Source organism: Pongo abelii, chromosome 15 (genome assembly GCF_028885655.2).
Source record: "Pongo abelii isolate AG06213 chromosome 15, NHGRI_mPonAbe1-v2.0_pri, whole genome shotgun sequence".
Taxonomy (NCBI): Eukaryota; Metazoa; Chordata; class Mammalia; order Primates; family Hominidae; genus Pongo; species Pongo abelii.
The window spans coordinates 96526921-96545385 of record NC_072000.2 but is presented as its reverse complement, the minus strand read 5'-3'; the positions used below and the strand labels follow the sequence as shown (position 1 = coordinate 96545385).

The following is an 18465-nucleotide window of genomic DNA, read 5'->3' as shown; positions in this document are numbered from 1 at the left end:
TGATCCAAATGAACTGACAGGCAGTTTTTTGTTTTGTTTTGTTTTGTTTTTGCAAGGACAGTTATAAAATAATATTAACACATTACTTAAGATCTCTAACTGTGAATGTGTCCTGGCTCAGACAGCATTTTGGATTGAGATGGCTACTCCTGCCGTACCCATTTCTCCTCTCAATACTGGGTTTACGCCTTCTTCCTTTTCATCTTTTCCTTCCTAACTCCTCTCCACAATGATCATTTTTTTGTCTGATGCCTGCTTGAACATTAAGTTATAAGGCTTAACTATAGAGTAGAAAGTCATCAGGAAAACATTTTAACAAAATAAGCAAGACAAAAACCCAAAGACTATACAGTCCAGGACAGACCTTCAGAATCTGTTTATTTCACAATTGCTAGAGCACCATGTGAATTCGAATGCCTGTTTTGGCACTGCCATCTGAGCCAAAAGTGCCTTCTTTAAAATCCCCACTGTGGGGTTCAACTGGCAGGTGCTGTCATGGATTGAGGAAAGGGAGGAAACTCAGTCCTCACAGCAGTGATGCACGGTAGGGGGTGAGGGGCAGAGATAGAGCAAAGGAGCCAGCCACATGGTCAGGAGGTTGGTTAATCACAGGGAGAATGAACAAATAAGCCAATGTATTGAAGACTTTGGAAGTCCAGTTTTTAAATGTAGGGTGGAGAAGATACAATTGTGGAAAGGGAGAAGACTAGAATAAACTCTGTGGAGTAGATGTGAAATAGGTATCAGTGTGTACTTGTTTTTCATATATATATATGGATGGATGAGGTAACAAGCATAGATGCATATATTTCCAAATTTGTCCACTGGGAGAACGCACAGTGGCAATGCTAGCACAGGGGCAATGAGCACAGCCTTTAGCATCCGGATCTTGGTTTTAAATACCATTCTCCACTAATATGAACCAAGACTCTTTGGAGAAATGGCTGATGTCAGGAGCGGGGTAGGGAAAATAAAAGATGAGCCTGGAACATCTTGTGGTGCCAGAAAGCAAGGAAATGCTCAATGAACCATGGGGTATGTCCAAAGGACACAGGAGCTAGCTGGAAAGTGCTCCCGCTAGTCAAATCTTGGACAATGGGGGCATCAAAATAAATCATAACTTACAGATGATAAAACAGGATCCCATGTTCTATACTGATATAAATATTGAATAAATGGGGAAGAAGAGACCCCATTTCTACAAAAACTTTAAAAATAATCTGGGTGTGGTGATGCATGCCTGTAGTCCCAGCTAACTCCAAAAGCTGAGGGGAGAATGGCTTGAGCCCAGGAGTTTGAGGCTGCAGTGGGCTATGATCTCATCACTCCACTGTAGCCTGGGCAACAGAGCAAGACACTGTGTCAAAAGAAAAGAAAAGAAAAGAAAACCACCATTTGGCAATAACTGATCCAGACAAGGATCATCAATGGATGTTAAAAGGGTAAAATTTTGAGAAATAGGATATTGACAGTCTCAAAATATCTACCCACAAAATACCTAATTCCTCATTAATTAATAAGTACCTGTAATAATCATTTAACTATGGGTACATATATCAAAACATCATGTTGTACTTTTTAAGTTTATACCAAAAAACAAATGCAAGTGGAGAAAATACTAACTTAACAGTGGAGAAATCTTGAAAACATCGTAACCAACTGTTAAAAATTAACATCACCAGTAATGGAAAAAATTGACATGATGTGCCTCCTGATACAATGTAGAGAAGACGACAGCATCACCTCTCTGGTATTCCTGCCAAAAATTCACAACCTGAATCTAATCTTGAGGAAATATCAGACAAACCCAAAGTGCACATCATTCTACAAAGCACCTGGCCTGCATTCTTCAAAAACGTCAAGGTCACAAAAAAGGAAAAACCAAGGAACCGCTCCAGATTGAGGAAGACTAAAGGGAAAACATAACTAAATGCATGCTTCATCCTGAATTGGACTGTGGACCAAAAAAGGAAAGGGTTATTATAAGGATATTTTTGGAGTAAATGGCAACATTTGAATGGGGTTCGTGGATCAAACGGTAGAATTTTACCAATGCTGGTTTCCTGATCTTAAGTACTGTGTCCTTGTTTTTAAAAAGTATACACTTAAGTATTTAGGACTAATGGGACACACAATTGCAACTTAGTAACAAATGGTTCAAAAAATAATGTGAATACATAGCTAGAGAGTGGTATGGAAAATATGGCAAGATGTTAACAATAGAAGAATCTAGGGGAAGGATATACAGGATCTTTTGAACTATTCTAGCTTTTCTGTAAGTTTAAAATTATTTCAAAATAGTTAATAAATAAGACAAGTAGTATTTGAGCTGTTAGCAATTTGTCACACTGAGATTTTTATTGTTTTTGAGACAGGGTCTCACTCTGTCACCCAGGCTGGAGTGCAGTGGCGCGATCATTAGCTCACTGAAGCCTCAATCTCAAGGGATCCTCCTGCCTCAGTCTCCTGAGTAACTGGGACTACAGGCATGAGCCACCACACCTGGCTAATTTTTCCGATTTTTAATAGAGATGAGTTCTCACTATGTTGCCCAGGTTGGTCTCGAACTCCTCAGCTCAAGCAATCCTCCTGCCTTTAGCCTCCCAAGGTGCTGGGATTACAGGTGTGAACCACTGTGCTGGGCCTACACTGATTTTTATACTATCAGAAAAATCTTAACGGTTTCATTATCTTAGGTAAAAGTATTCAATAGAATAGTTGAAATAAATGTGAAGCTTTTCTTAACAGGCAGTAATTAGATAAAATGAACAACATTCTCAGTCCTCCTCATGCCACATAATTCTTTCTCCCTGCAAGTTTGTCTAAAAAAAAAAAAAAAAAAAAATCACATATAAGAAAAACCTTGAGAATTTGAATTTGGTTTTTCCTTATAACTGATAAAGAATTTACACAATCTCTTTAGACATTTATGTTTCGATATTTAAATATGAAATTTCAACTATACCATGACCTATGGGTGAAGTTGGAAATTATAGTAACCTTATAACTTCGTCATTATCTACATAATTTGATACTTTATAAAAGCATAATTCCACTACTTGTATTTTAGTTATAGTTCGATATTAAATAGTTAATGTAAAATTAAAAAATCAACCACGGTAGCAAATGTTTGTCCTTTAAAGTCCTTTTTCTTTTTTAGGGGGTGTGTGGGGGTCATGTAGTAACAAGTGGCAATGCCACATGAGGCCAAGACCACAATGTGTTTCTAAAATAATTTACAATATTCCTAACAAGCTTGTTAAATAGACCTGAAGAGAAATGAAGTTCCAAAAATATTTAAAACAAGGGCAGTGGCAGCACCCTTGGAATAAAGTTTCCCACAGAGTTATGTTTGATAGTTTTGAATGTACAATATGTGGTTCCTTTTTTTGTTTCTAACATAACAATTGTCAGAGAAAAAAGAAAACACCTATGATACATTGGATATTAAAGTCAACATAACCTCAGAAAATGAGGTAGGAAGGCCTCACGAATCCTTTATATATTCCCCACTTGAAATTATCACTATCAAAAATTTTAGTAGGATCCATGGAATCCTTAACAATTTCACAAAAAAAGCACATACACTTTTGTTTCTCTTTGACTATATGGAGAGAGAGAGACAGATGGATTCATTCATTCAGGACTCAGTGCAGTCTCAACCTCCCCAGGCTCAAGTGATCCTCCCACCTTAGCCTCCCAAGTAGCTGGGACTACAGCCACCACGCCCAGCTAATTTTTCTATTTTTTGTAGAGACAGGGTTTTACCATGTTGCCCAGGCTGGTCTTGAACTCCTGAGTTCAAGCAGTATGCCTGCCTTGGCCTCCCAAAATGCTGGGATCACAGGTGTGAGCCACGGCATCCAGCCACAAGGAGAGATTTCAAACTCTCCAAACTTCTATTTTGCTCTTTGGAATCCCATTTTGACTTCAAGAGCTAAAATGAAATGGGAGTGAGTAATGAACAAAAAGTACCAAAAAATAGAGCTGTGTGTGCATGTGTGTATAGCGGTGGGGAGAAAAAGGGAAAAGCCAAGAAGATACCCTCACTTCCAGCAAAGCCCTGGGTTTTTACATTTTGGTAATTTTTGGTATTTTCCCATAAACACAAAGTGATTCAAGTGAGACAAAAACCAAAGAGGAGGTAAAAAAATAAACATTTGCTTGGAACCTGCCCAAGTAGGAAGATTTGAATGTTTCTTCTCTAGCCGCTCCCTTTTTTTTTTTTTTTTTTTTTTTTTTTTTGAGACAGAGTTGCGCTCTGTCACCCAGGATGGAGTACAGTGGCATGATCTTGGCTCACTGCAACTTCTGCCTCCCAGGTTCAAGTGATTCTACTGCCTCAGCCTCCCAAGTAGCTGGGATTACAGGTACCCGCCACCACACCTCATTTTTTGTATTTTTAGTAGAGATGAGGTTTCACCATGTTGGCCAGGCTGGTCTGGAACTCCTGACCTCAGGTGATCCACCTGCCTCGGCCTCCCAAAGTGCTGGGATTACAGGCATGAGCCACCACCCCGACCTTAGTTCCCATTATTGAATCCAAATTCATTCTACATTCATTCTGTGGTTATCAGGAAAAAAAAAAACAAAAAAACAAAAAAACAAAAAAAAAACCTGCAATCAACCTCTCAATCACTGAATTACTACCCACTGTTTATATCCTTTAAGTGATAATCAGTTCATCAATATTTTAAAGGATAATAATCTTCTGATAAAACTCTAGACTCTTACATTAATCAAAGAAAAGTACAGAAGAAGGTAAGATTTACTCTTTCTCCCCCGACCTTTACTGGACACAGTATAGAACAGAAATCAATCTATTTCTCAGCATGCCACTGTCCTAAATAACAGCTGCCATTCTTAGAGAAGATAAACTGAACATATTACTCCTAAGCAAAGTGAATGTAAACTAGGGAACCAAAGCAATAATGCAGTGTAGAAGCAACAATGGATTCTCTAAGACTTGGTTCTAATCCCAAATCTGCCTTTAAACAGCTGTGTGGATCTCAAGCAAATCTCTTTCCTTGTACAGGGCCATTCATTCAATACTAAAATAAGTGGGTTGAATTAGATGAGTTCTCTAGTCCCTTTCAGCACTAACATTAAAAGACTCTAAGTTATAAATGTCAACTGCTTTTTACCTCCTATTAAAAATGAGTGGGCTTTTTTGCAGAAATTGGTAAGCTGAATCTTAGGCTGAGTATGGTGGCTCACGCCTGTAATCCCAGCACTTTGGGAGGCCGAGGCAGCCGGATCACTTGATGTCAGGAGTTCGAGACCAGCCTGGCCAGCATGATGAAACCCCATCTATATTAAAAATATAAAAATTAGCCTGGCGTGGTGGCACGCGCCTGTAGTCCTAACTACTCTGGAGACTGAGGCAGGAGAATCTCTCGAACCCAGGAGGTGGAGGTTGCAGTGAGCTGAGATTGAGCCACAGCACTCCAGCCTGGGTGACAGAGCAAGATGCTGTCTCAAAAAAAAAAAAAAGAAAAAAAAGAAATCGATAAGCAGAATTTAAACTCACATGAAAATGCAAGAGACCCAGAATAGCCAAAACAATCCTGAAGGGGAACTGAAGTTGGGGAACTCACACTTCCCCAATTTCAAAAGTTACTACAAAGCTACAGTAATGAAGACATGTGGTACTAGCATAGATATACAGATCAGTGAAACATAATTTCAAGTCCAGGAACAAACCCATACACTCATGGGCAACTGATTTTAAATGGGAGTGGCAGAAAAAAATCAATAGAGAAATAGTCTTTTCAACAAATGATGCTGGGACAACTGGATATCCACATGCAAAAAAATGAAACTGGACCCCTACCTCATACCATATACAAAAATTAATGCCAGGAATGGTGACTCATGCCTGTAATCCCAGCACTTCGGGCAGCCAAAGTGGGAGGATTGTTTGAGTCTGGAAGTTTGAGACGACCAGCTTGGGCAACAGAGTGAGAACCTGTCTTCACAAAAAAATTTTAAAAATTAGTCAGGCATGGTGGCACACACTTGTAATCTCAGCTACTTGGGAGGCTGAGGTGGGAGGACTGCTTGAGGCCAGAAGGCTGAAGCTGCAGTGAGCTGTGATTGCACCAATGCACACAAGCCTGCATGACAGAGCGAGACCCTGCCTCAAAAAGAAAATAATAATAATAATGATAATAATTCAAAATAAATGAAAGACCTAACTATAAGAGCCTAAACTATAAAACTGTTAGAAAAAAAAAGAGTAAATCTTCATGACTTTAGATGAAGCAATGGTTTTTTAGATAGAAAAAAATTAAGTGTAAACCTTCGTGACTTTGAATGAAGGAATAGCTTTTAAGATATAAAACCAAGGCCAGGCAAGGTGGCTCACACCTGTAATCCCAGCACTTTCGGGGGCCAAGGTTGGCGGATCACTTGAGGTTAGGAGTTCAGGACCAGCCTGGCCAACATGGCAAAACCATGTCTTTACTAAAAATACAAAAATTTAGCCAGGCATGGTGGTGGATGCCTGTAATCCCAGTACTCAGGAGGCTGAGGCAGGAGAATCACTTTAATCTGGGAGGCAGAGGTTGCAGTGAGCTGAGATCACGCCACTGCACTCCAGCCTGGGTGACAAAGCGAGACTCCATCTCAAAAAAAAAAAAAAAAAGATATAAAACCAAGCACAAAGAACTGAAGGGAAAAAAACAAATTGGACTTTATCAAAATTAAAAACTTTTGTGCTTCAAACTACACTATCAAGAAAGTGAAAAGACAAGCCACAGAATGGAATAGAATATTTGCAAATCAAGATATAATGGTTTAGTATCCAGAAAATATATTAAAAAACTCTTACACCTCAACAGTAAACAAATTGAAAATGGACAAAGAATATGAACAGATATTACTCCAAAATATATAAAAAGTCAATAAGCACATGGAAAGAGGCTCCACATCATCAGTCATTAAGGAAATGCAAAGCAAAACCTCAGTGAGACACTTCTTCACCCACACTACGATGACTAAAATTTAAAAAGGGAGTAATAAATGTTGTCAAGAACGAGGAGAAAATGGAACCCTCAAACACACGCTGGTGGAAATGCACAATGTTGTAGCCACTTTGGCCTGGCAGCTCCTCAAAAGGTTAAGCAGAATTACTGTACAATCCAGCAATTCTAATTCTTAGATATATACCCAAGAAAATTGAAAACATATACACATACAAAAAAAAAAACTTGCACATGAATGTTCAGAGCAGCATTCTTAATAGCCAAAATTTGGAATCAACTCAAATGTACATCAACGGTTGAATGGATAAGTAATATGTGGTATATCCATTCAGTGGAATATTCAGTCACAAAAAGGGTACTGATACATGTTACAACAGTGATGCACTCTGAAAACATTATGCTAAGTGAAAGAAGTCAAACATAAAAGTTCATATATTGTATTATTCAATTTTTATGAAATGTCCAGAAAATGCAAATTCAAGGAGACAGAAAGTAGATTAATGGTTGCCAGGGGTCACAGGAAGGGGGCATGAGGAGTGACTGATAGTGGGTATGGTGTTTCTTTTTGGAGTGATGAAAGTGTTCTGGGATTATATAGTGGTAATAGTTGTACAACTCTGTAAATATACTAACACCAATGAATTGTACACTTTAGAAGAGTGAACTTTATGGTATGTAAATTGTATCTCAATTTTTTTAAAAAGCCAAATGGCTCACCTTAAAAAATTGATTTCCTCACTTCTGTTTCAGGCCACCCAAGATATTTCTAAAAATATAGAAATGTTTACAATGATATTTGACATTTATAATCCTACTGCAACAAATACTACAATCAAATTTCTTTTTAACCAAATTATTTGCAGATATCAGTTGATAGTCCACGTTATACCTATACTTTGCTTCTAAATAACAAAGATCTGAAAATTCTGTCTACAGTCATACCACCCTGAACGTGCGCCACCTCATCTGAAAATTCTGCTGAGTTCATGATTTATCTCATAGTCATTTTTTAAATTTATATTTTCTGAAGTAATTGAAGCTAAAACAAAGTATTCATTTGAGAAATTTTAGTAATATTGTCATCTAGAAACAGGTAAAAGTATTGCTCTTGCAATGATTATTATTTAGCACAGCCATCTTAAGGCAATACTTTAAAATTTAATTCCCGTTCATAGGACAAGAAAAGGTGAGGCAAGAAACAATTTTTCAATATTGGTATTCATATTAGTCTGTTCTCACACTGCTATAAAGAATTGCCTGAGACTGGGTAATTTATAAAGTAAAGAGGTTTAATTGACTCACAGTCCCACAGGCTGGGGAGGCCTCATGAAACTTACAATCATGGTGGAAGGGGAAGCAAACATGTCCTTCTTCACATGGCAGCAGGAAGAAGTGCCGAGCAAAGGGGGAAAATCCCCTTACAAAACCATCAGATCTTCGGCCAGGCGCAGTGGCTCACGCCTGTAATCCCAGCACTTTGGGAGGCCCAGGCAGGCGGATCACCTGAGGTCGGGAGTTTGAGGCCAGCCTAACCAACATGGAGAAACCCTGTCTCTACTAAAAATACAAAATTAGCTGGGCGTGGTAGTGCATGCCTGTAATCCCAGCTACTCGAGATACTGAGGCAGGAGAATCGCTTGAACCTGGGAGGCAGAGGTTGCGGTGAGCCGAGATCATGCCATTGCACTCCAGTCTGGGCAACAAGAGCAAAACTCCGCCTCAAAAAACAAAAGAAAACACCCATCAGGTCTTATGAGAACTCACCATCACAAGAACAGCATGAGGGTAACCGCCACCAAGATTAAATTGCTGCCCACTGGGTCCCTCCCACAACACGTAGGGATTATGGGAACTATTAACACAATTCAATTTGGTGGGGACACAGCCAAACCATATCAGTATTACAATATAATATGTAAACCAGATGCTTTAAACCATAAAACAAATTCAGATTTTCTTTCCCCTGGAATATAAATAGCATTATAGGGCTTAATCTATACAGTAATAAGAGTTTAAGTGAAATTTTTCCAAAGCACTAAAAAGAAAACATACTCTTTATATTTGCCTTTTGCAACACTGTTTTGTTTATCTGGTTTTCCATATCAAAAGTCTGTAAACTTTGCATTAACACTATAATCTACAATAGAAGCTTTGTAAGCATTTGAAATAGAATGAAGTAGTAATCCGAGTCTGATATTACTGGGTTGTTCCACACATAGTTAAATAAGAAGATCGATCCTTCCAAAAATCTAAGGGTAGGCTAGTTGTGGTGATTCATGCCTGTAATCCCAGCACTTTGGGAGGCCTAGGTGGGTGGATCGCTTGAGGTCAGGAGTTTGAGATCAGCCTGGCCAACATGGTGAAACCCTGTCTCTACTAAAAATATAAAAATTAGCCAGGTGCAGTGGCATGTGCCCGTAGTCCCAGCTACTTGGGAGGCTGAGGTGGGAGAATCACTTGAACCCTGGAGGAAGAGGTTACAGTGAGCCAAAATCTCACCACTGCACTCCAGCCTGGGTGACTCTGTCTCAAAAAAAAAATTAAGAGTAAAGAAGAGGGCTTAACCATTTGAGAAATAAACATCAAGGTCTGCCATTCTAAAAAAGCATTAATGGATTACAATAGTTTCAATAGTTTACATGGTTTTTACTCTTTAAGTTCAATGAAAATTGCATATATTGTTTTTACTCTTGAACACAGTGGTTAATACTATATCAGGGTGGTTAGTCACAAGAAAGATGCAAACACAGAAAGGATAACCTTATCCAACTTCAGTATTATTTTAGTAGTAATGTGTATAAAATCCAACCACTGCTTGGGTGACCTTAGGAGACAGCAAGCCTAAGAGATGAAAACATTTACACCTTTTAATTAAATTACACTGTCACCACATAAAAGTGTGAGGTTCAACATTTGTTTTCTTAAAAACAGAGCACTAAACAGCTTAATACATGACGTAACTTATGGCTAAGATGTTTCTAAAATGTATGCAGAACCCTTAAGACTATACTGCATCAAGTAGTTCTTTTGAATTATGTATACTCAAATGATGGTGTTATAATTTACATTGAAATGCCACAACAAAATCTTGATAAAACAAGATATAGGAGAAATAAAAATTGATTTCTGAACCAAATGTGTACCACCTTACCCTAGAGTAAATCACTGGGAAATATAGGCAGAAAACAGACATCCTGCCTGTGAAAACAATTGCATATTCAAACTGGAGAGAGTCATAGCACGTATGCTTTTAAAAATAAGCTTCGAAAAACTGTTTTATCAGTTCTGTTTTTTTTTTGGAGCATGTCTTTTCTAAATAATTCTCACTTATCATTCCAGAAAATATAACAAACAGTTTGTAAGAACTCATGCAAAAATGTTTCTCTAAGGCCATGAATTGGTTTGCTAAGTTGCATTGTTTTATTCAAGTAAAAAGCCCTTCTAGAACAAGGAGTCTGTAAAGGAAACCAATCACCTTCAACTCTTGGGCCTGTACACCTGTTAGGAGCTCTATCACTCTGAAAGCCAAAAGATAGAATGCTCATTTGAGCATTTGCAAAATGTTCTCTATTTATATTTTTAAAAATCTAATACATGTAAGTTTTCCTGGCAGATTCTTTTTGTATGTTACAAAACAAAACATCAAAAGCTCAGAGTAAGATAAGAATCCCTTTTTCTTAGAAAGGTCAAGCAGATACTTCTTGACATCATGTCCTTTATACAATGGCATATTGTTCATATAAAAGGTCTCTTATCCTATAAAAATCTTGACAAAGGCAGCCTTCTAATCCAATGCGTCCAGTTTCCGTCTAGAAACCAAATAAAAAAAAATTCTTTAGTACATTTTCTATTCATTAATATGCAGACATAATAACCGAAATATATGAAATAGATTACTTTATGATTGGTCAGGACATGGGTTGCTCCGATTCACAGCATATGGATATAATATTGACGTCATGAATTGTACATAGACATAAATGTCAGAAGATTCAAATAATTAAAATTTACAATAAAATTATATATCATTTCTTCAAGAGTCTTTCATAAGCCTTCGAGTCAATAAGACTTCTGTAAGCCTTTGAGGTCATGATCATGAATATAAATTACTGATCTTCAGTTTTGTGAAAATACCAATCAAGAATTACAGAATTTCAAAACGACAAAACATCAGAAGTATGTGTTCAATTCAGCCCTTATTGAAAACACACTTACTCTGCGGACTGCTACTTGATTGTTGCAAACAAGTACACCTCCTACAAATTCAGCTTGAATCCCCTCCCGTAAGAGAACTTGCTTGAAGTCTGACAGTCTTGGTTCATTCATAAAAACTGACTGATGTCCAGGAACCTTAGATAAGGTCAAAGGGGAAAGAATAACTTCAAGTAAAACACCAGACATACAACTGTACTGAATAAAGTAAAATACTATATGATCTCTAAGAGATTTTCTATTATTCCCTGAAGTCCTTTGACAGATCATTTCAAGACTGTAAATCACATTCCAAGTTGTTATTCTAAATTTTACCCCATTATTTAACATTATTTAACAAAGCCCTTCACATTTTGTTTCACAATCAGTTTTGTTAGTCATGCCTCATCATAACAGAGATGTTTGGTAATGTTATGCTCTTCACTCACCCACTTGTGTAAGGGGGTCAACTAGAGTGTCATGGGCAAGACTGAACCAAAAATTAATTTTCTAGATCCCAGTCATTTGCTTACTTCAAAAGACATTTCCTCCCCAATCCCATGTTCCCTGTCCCTCCTTCCTCAGAGCAAATGCAATGGATGCCATAGGTTCTACAATCAGTAACAAAAGCGGTTCTTGCCTAATGCTGCTGCTTTCTGCTTTGACATTACTTTGAAGAGCATTAGCTTTAGCACAGAAGAAAAAAATATTCTTATTCCTCCTCCCAATTTTGAGGGTTGTACTAGAAGGGAATCCAACAATAGAGGCTGTCTCTCTATTCTTAATTTCATAGTAGGGCTGAAGACATCACTTGACATGCATGTAGGATTCACAGTTTTAATATTTTTCCAAGTTTAATTACCTACAATCTTGCTAGGTAACTAGATACCTCTCAAGAATATGTAAATGCTAGACTAAATTATATCTATACTTAAAGATTTCTAACTATATCAAAACCAAAAGTTATTTGAACTGAATAACAAAGAAATGGAGTGTGTGACTATTGGCCGGGTGCGTTGGCTCACGCCTGTAATCCCAGCACTTTGGGAGGCTGAGGTGGGTGGATCACCTGAGGTCAGTTCAAGACCAGTCTGGCCAACATGGCAAAACCCCATTTCTACTAAAAACACAAAAACTAGCCGGGCCCGGTGGCTCATGCCTGTAATCCCAGCTACTTGGGAGGCTGAGGCAGGAGAATCGCTTGAACCCGGGAGGCAGAGGTTGCAGTGAGCCAAGATCACACCACTGCACTCAATCCTGGGCAACAGAGCGAGACTCCATCTCAAAAAAAAAAAAAAAAAAAAGAACCAGTACGACTTTCTTAGAAAACTATACATCTCCTGACTGGAAGCAGGCAGGCGATCCTCACAATCATCAAACTTAAAATTTAAAAATCCATACCAAAAAAAAAATCATGAAACAATTATGTACCTTAAAAGATTTGCTAAAGATATGTCATTCCTTAGCTATATAGAATTAATACACAGAGACATACACATAGCAGCATGTCACAAGTTCTCTTTTTTAAAAACTCCAAAATCAGCCCAAATGTGAGACACATTTTATGTTCAAGACAGGGTCTCACTCTACCATATAGGCTAGATGCAGTGGCACAATTGTGGCTCACTGTAGTCTCGAACTCCTGAGCTCAAGCAATCCTCCTGCCTCAGCCTTCTTAGCTGAGACTACAGGTGCACGCCATCATGCTGACTAGGTTTTTGACAGGGTGTCCCTATAATCAGGCTGATCTAGAGCTCCTGGCCTCAAGCAATTCTCCCACCTCAGCCTCCCAAAGTGCTGGGATTACAGGCATGAGTCACTGCCCCCAGCTGACACATATTTTAAATGGTTAAAAATATAAAAGGTTCCACAGACCCACTTAGTTTTAGAAGGGGGGGAAAAAAACCAAAAGACACGAAAACTAGAAGGATGACAAATTCAGGAAGAAATCAAAAAAGCACATGCTTTTTTTACCTCATGAGGTGGCAAGGGTTCCAAAGTAGGAATGATCTCACTTTCTTCACCTGTTTCCTTTTCATCATCTCCGAACAGACTTTTCATGGCCTTTTGTTGTGCTATAACGCTAGAATCTGAGGGAGCTTCCACTTGCATCTCCGAGTCTTCTCCATCATCCTTTAGTTCTCCTTCTTCTAAAATAACCCCTGTGTCCACTTTGGAAACTCTCATATCTAAGACACCATCTATCCAAGCTAATTCAGCATCTTTTGCCTTACAAAACTGAAGAGAGCTGACAAGTGAGTCTTTTAACCTCACCTAGATATGCAAAGGAGGGGGAGAGAAATAAAACCCATAGAATACAGATTAACAAATTAAATATAACCTATTATCATTTTCTACCTCTGGTAATATGTTAAAATTGGAAAATCTTTCACTCATCTGAGTCCCACAATGACCTGCAATGACCTCATTACCTGCAGATCATTGGGCCCCTGCCTACTTTCCAAAATACAGATTCTTAACCCTGACTACAAAATGGAATCACATGGAAATTAAAACAAAAAGAATATCAGGGCCTCATATCCAGTGTTTCTAACATAACTGGTAAGATTAAGACCAGAACACTGAGTCCCTCTGACCCTCACAAAGCTCCCCAGATGATTCCTATGTGCAGTCAAGGTTGAGAAGCACTGATCGGTCCCATCCTCTAGTACTTGGCATACTTCAGTAGGTACTGAACTGCTTGTCCTTTCCTGAATATACCACACAATTTCACATCTCCATATTCTTGGAAGGTTGCTTCTTCTTACTCTACCCAGAATAAATTTCCTGCTTGGTATGTGCACATCCATTTCGTCCAGATATAGACATCACTCTGGCCTTAAACTGACACCATCTCCCATTACCAGACAAAATTTATCTCTCTACTGTGCTAGTCCTATATTTGGTATCCATCTCCATTTGTTCCAATTAGGAGTAGAACCTTGATATCCGGGAATTCTTCTAAAACTTCTGAATTCTTAATCATTTTCCTCACCTCTGTACTTTTGCAAATATGGTTCCCTCTGCCTAGAACGCTCTTCCCCCTCTTTCCTACTGTCTGTCCTGACAACCCATCTAAACATCAGTTAGGATTAGTTATCACTTCCTGTAGGAAACCTTTTCTAAACCTCTAAATGTGGGTGGTTTCCCCTCTTGATACTCTCATAGCATCCTATACTTCTTCTCTCAGTGGCACAACAACATGATAAATGGTATTTCCTTGTTCTAAGCCCCACACCCTATCAGGTCTGCTGGGGCAGGAGACCATCCATGTCTGTCTGTCTCACACACCTCTGTATTTCTAATGTTATCTGTCCTAACCTGCAACAAAAAGTACTTATTTCTACTCAATGGCACCTCCTGGCATGTTTACCTGGTAGATGTGAGTTTCACTAGTGGCATCAACTGTTTCATGTAGCTTTGGCATGTACACTTTAATATCTTTCCCACCAAAGGCACGACAGCACTCTGCCAGATCTTGACTGGCCTCTGGTGGGCCATGGACGATGATCAACTGTCGTGGTTTCATCTGATTAATGATTTTTTTAATGGAATCCCCATCAGAGCGTCCTTCATAGTCTATGTAGGTAACCCGGGCTCTATAATTAGATATGATTATTCAAGATAACTTTTATCATAATTCTAAAAAAAAAATGGCCTTTATCATGTATACAATATATAACACTAGGATTTGAGAAATAACACGTGTTATAGTATCTGTATGATTTATTTTTATTTATTTTTTTTCTGAAATTGGGTCTCGCTCTTTTGCCCAGGCTAGCGTGCAGTAGCATGATCTTCGCTCATTGCAACCTCTACCTCCCGGGTTCAAGCGATTCTCCTGACTCAGCCTCCCAAGTAACTGGGATTACAGGCATGCACCACCACGCAGGGATAATTTTGCATTTTTAGTAGAGATGAGATTTCACCATGTTGGCCAGGCTGGTCTCAAACTCCTGATCTCGAGTGATCAGCCTACCTCGGCCTACCAAAGTGCTGGGATTACAGGCATCAGCCACCATGCCTGGCCCTATCTGTATTATTTAGATCTTATCTACACCCAAAAATATATACTAAATGATATTACTGGACAAATAAAAAACTTTGTTCTCTGATGACTTAAAAGAAATTCCAAAATGAATTTTACTTACTTATTTAACTAAGTAGAAAGGGGGAGAAAAAAGGTTTCTAACTACTTCAGATCACAACAGTGATCTGAATTCTACTTACTTATTTACTGAATTCTACTTATTTATTTTACTGAATTCTACTTACTTATTTAACTAAGTAGAAAGGGGGAGAAAAAAGGTTTCTAACTACTTCAGATCACAACAGTATTTTCCAGACATTAGGGTCTTAGAGATGTTTAAGTCAAGGAGTATATTTTATGAAACAAGCAGTTACTCAGAAAAATTAAACTGTGAGTCACACTATTCCCTTTCACCTGCTTACAGAATAAAAAGGCCAAAAATAATTTTTCTTCATATAAATGTAAAATTTAATGTTACAATTTAAGCACCCCCCACCACCACCAATTCAATTACTTTGGCATTCAAATACCATTAATGAAGAGAAAATATCATGCCACCATACTTCACAAGTCTCTTCATACAAAAATAAATTAAATTTTAAAAGCACAAACTTACTAAAGAATATTCAGAAATTTTGCTTGAAATAATGTAAATTATATAATTCAAATGCTTGAAATTTTATCTTATAATCTATTTTCAAAATGTCACAAAAGCACTTACTTTATTTCAATAGACTCTGTTGTAGAAATACATTTAGTAGGAACATCAGATAAATCCTGATCCATAGGTTCATCTCCATTTGTCAAACCAGATTCTAATTTGCTTTTTTCTTCTTCAGTAGCTTGAAGCTCTGGCACTAAGAAATCCTCTGGTCTAAATAATAAGTCTCTAATTAGAAGCAGTAAAAAGCAAGCTAATACTACATAACATATATAACTAGTAGGTGGCATAATTTTTGGAGTCCTCACGTATCTCAAGATTTAAATATACATTTCATGCAAAGCTGACGCAATTTCATATCAATTACCAGATGGCTGTATGTATTGCATTTTTGTTTTTTTTTTTTGAGGTGGAGTCTCCCTCTGTCACCCAGGCTGGAGTGTGGTGGCGCCATCTCGGCTCACTGCAACCTCCGCCTCCCTGTTCAAGCAATTCTCTGCCTCAGCCTCCAGAGTAGCTAGGATTACAGGTGCCTGCCATCACGCCCAGCTAATTTTTTTGTATTTTTAGTGGAGACGGGGTTTCACCATCTTGGCCAGGCTGGTCCTGAACTCCTGACCTCGTGATCCACCTGCCTCGGCCTCCCAAATTGCTGGGATTACAGGCGTGAGCCACCACACCTGGTCTGTATTATGTTTTTCTTTTTTTATTTTTCACACAGGATAGCAGTGTTTTCAAATTTGCAATTACAACATGTGATTGCAGTTGTTTTTCTAATAGTCAGTATAGATTTTGTAGATTTTTCCATGATTTCATTCATGCTATCTCACATTCCTCTTAATCTGATAAAACTTGTATAATACTTAAGACATAATCCATTGGTAATGCAATCACCAGCCATCCAAAGTTCTTTTTTTTTTTTAAAGATAGAGATGGGGGTCTCACTGTATTGCCTGGGCTGGTCTCATACACCTGAGCTCAAGTGATCCTCCCATCTCGGCCTCCCAAAGTGTTGGGATTACAGGCGTGAGCCACCATGCACAGCCCCAAAGTTCTTCCTATCCTACACCTTCCTCTCTTTTTAAGTGGGGAAAAAAAGTCTTGATCACGTGATCATGTTTTTAAACCTTTACACAACTAAGTCACAAACTGCCAGTTTTCTCTTAATATTCTCTAGATGTTTCTCAGCATCTCTATTTTTATGTTTCAAGTTACAAGTCTTCTGTGTCTTCAGGCTGAGGCGCTCAGAAGCTAACCCCATACATGTGACTAGAAAGATCAAGTGAAAGATCAAATTCACTGAACTGAAATGATAACACACTTAATACCTCCAATTTGTAAGAGAGAAAAGTTTGTTTTGCTCACATACTTGATAATCTCTCCGTATTCATCCCATTTAATTCTTTCTTCTGGGGCAGGAAACATAGGATAGGACTTTTTTGCCTGTTTGAAAAAACTTCCTTTACGACTGCCTTCACCTTTCATCATCAAGTCATGCTTTGTCTTATGAGCTGATGGCTGGTCAATATCTTCCTCAATGTCACTCTCATCACTGGAATCTATATCTGCCCTAGGAGGATTTTAGAATAGATCAAGGTCATAAAGTTTCAAAGATATTTTAAATTAATATTGATCAATTTATTACTGAATCAATACTCAATATTATTAATTCAATATTAAATGATAATATACAGTTATGTCAGTCAACAACAATGGACCACATATACAACAGAGGTCCCATAAGATTACTGCACCTTTTCTATGTTTAGATACATTTAGATACACAAATACTTAACATTGTGTTACAATGGCCCACAGTATTCAGTACAGTAACATGCTGTACAGGTTTGTAGCCTAGGAACAATGGGCCATATCATATACTCTGGATACACAGTAGGCTATACCATCAAGGTTTGTGTAAACATATATCCTAACGTTTGCACAATGACTAAATCCCCTAACGAAACTTTTCTCAGAACTGTCCCCATCATTAAGTGATGCATGACTGGAATAACATTCAACATTATTGGACTGACATTTTATAAAACATAACAAATAAATGCATAATAATAATAGCACTGACAGGATCTGGTATTCTAGACATTTGAAAGATGTCTGTAACAAAATTAAGTCTTACGAAAATTTAAAAATATTTTCAATGAAACATTTAAGTCAATGACATATTCTTCTCAAATTGCATCCATAAATTTATAATCTGTCTGAAAATGACTCACTCTTTTGACTGCTCAAGCTTTTTGGCAGCTTCTTTCTTTAGTTTCTCTTTTTCCAAGTATTCTTCAAGTTCTTTCCCTTCAAGCTTCACACGTTTCCTCAACTAAAAAAAAATAAAAGACAAAAGGAAATGTTAATATTAGGGGGTTAAAGCAGTGGGATAGGAGATACATCACATCTCTAAATTGCTCCATCATCTTTAAACTGATTTTTTCCTCTGAAATTAATCAAATTTCCATTACACGCAATTATAGGTCCTATTTAGATTAGTATTAAAATTGAGCTGTCACACATCATCTAGAATGGGTTTAATTTAAATCAAACTGGTTGGCCAGGCACAGTAGCTCACACCTATAATCCCAGCA

General features: G+C 37.9%; 1 protein-coding gene across 3 annotated transcripts in view; it reads right to left on the bottom strand.

The window, feature by feature from the left end:
- Positions 1–10383: 10383 nt before the first annotated feature.
- CPSF2 (cleavage and polyadenylation specific factor 2) overlaps positions 10384–18465 on the bottom strand; it is a 40551-nt gene continuing 32469 nt past the window's right edge. For all 3 annotated transcript variants that reach the window (XM_054530425.2, XM_024231685.3, XM_024231686.3), the window contains 7 exons: positions 18103–18203; positions 17238–17438; positions 15929–16081; positions 14551–14776; positions 13152–13451; positions 11202–11336; positions 10384–10795 (listed from right to left, as the gene is read on the bottom strand). In XM_054530425.2, the coding sequence (XP_054386400.1) occupies positions 10703–10795; positions 11202–11336; positions 13152–13451; positions 14551–14776; positions 15929–16081; positions 17238–17438; positions 18103–18203 (1209 nt within the window). In that variant the 3' untranslated portion in view covers positions 10384–10702. The remainder of the gene's footprint in view (positions 10796–11201; positions 11337–13151; positions 13452–14550; positions 14777–15928; positions 16082–17237; positions 17439–18102; positions 18204–18465) is intronic.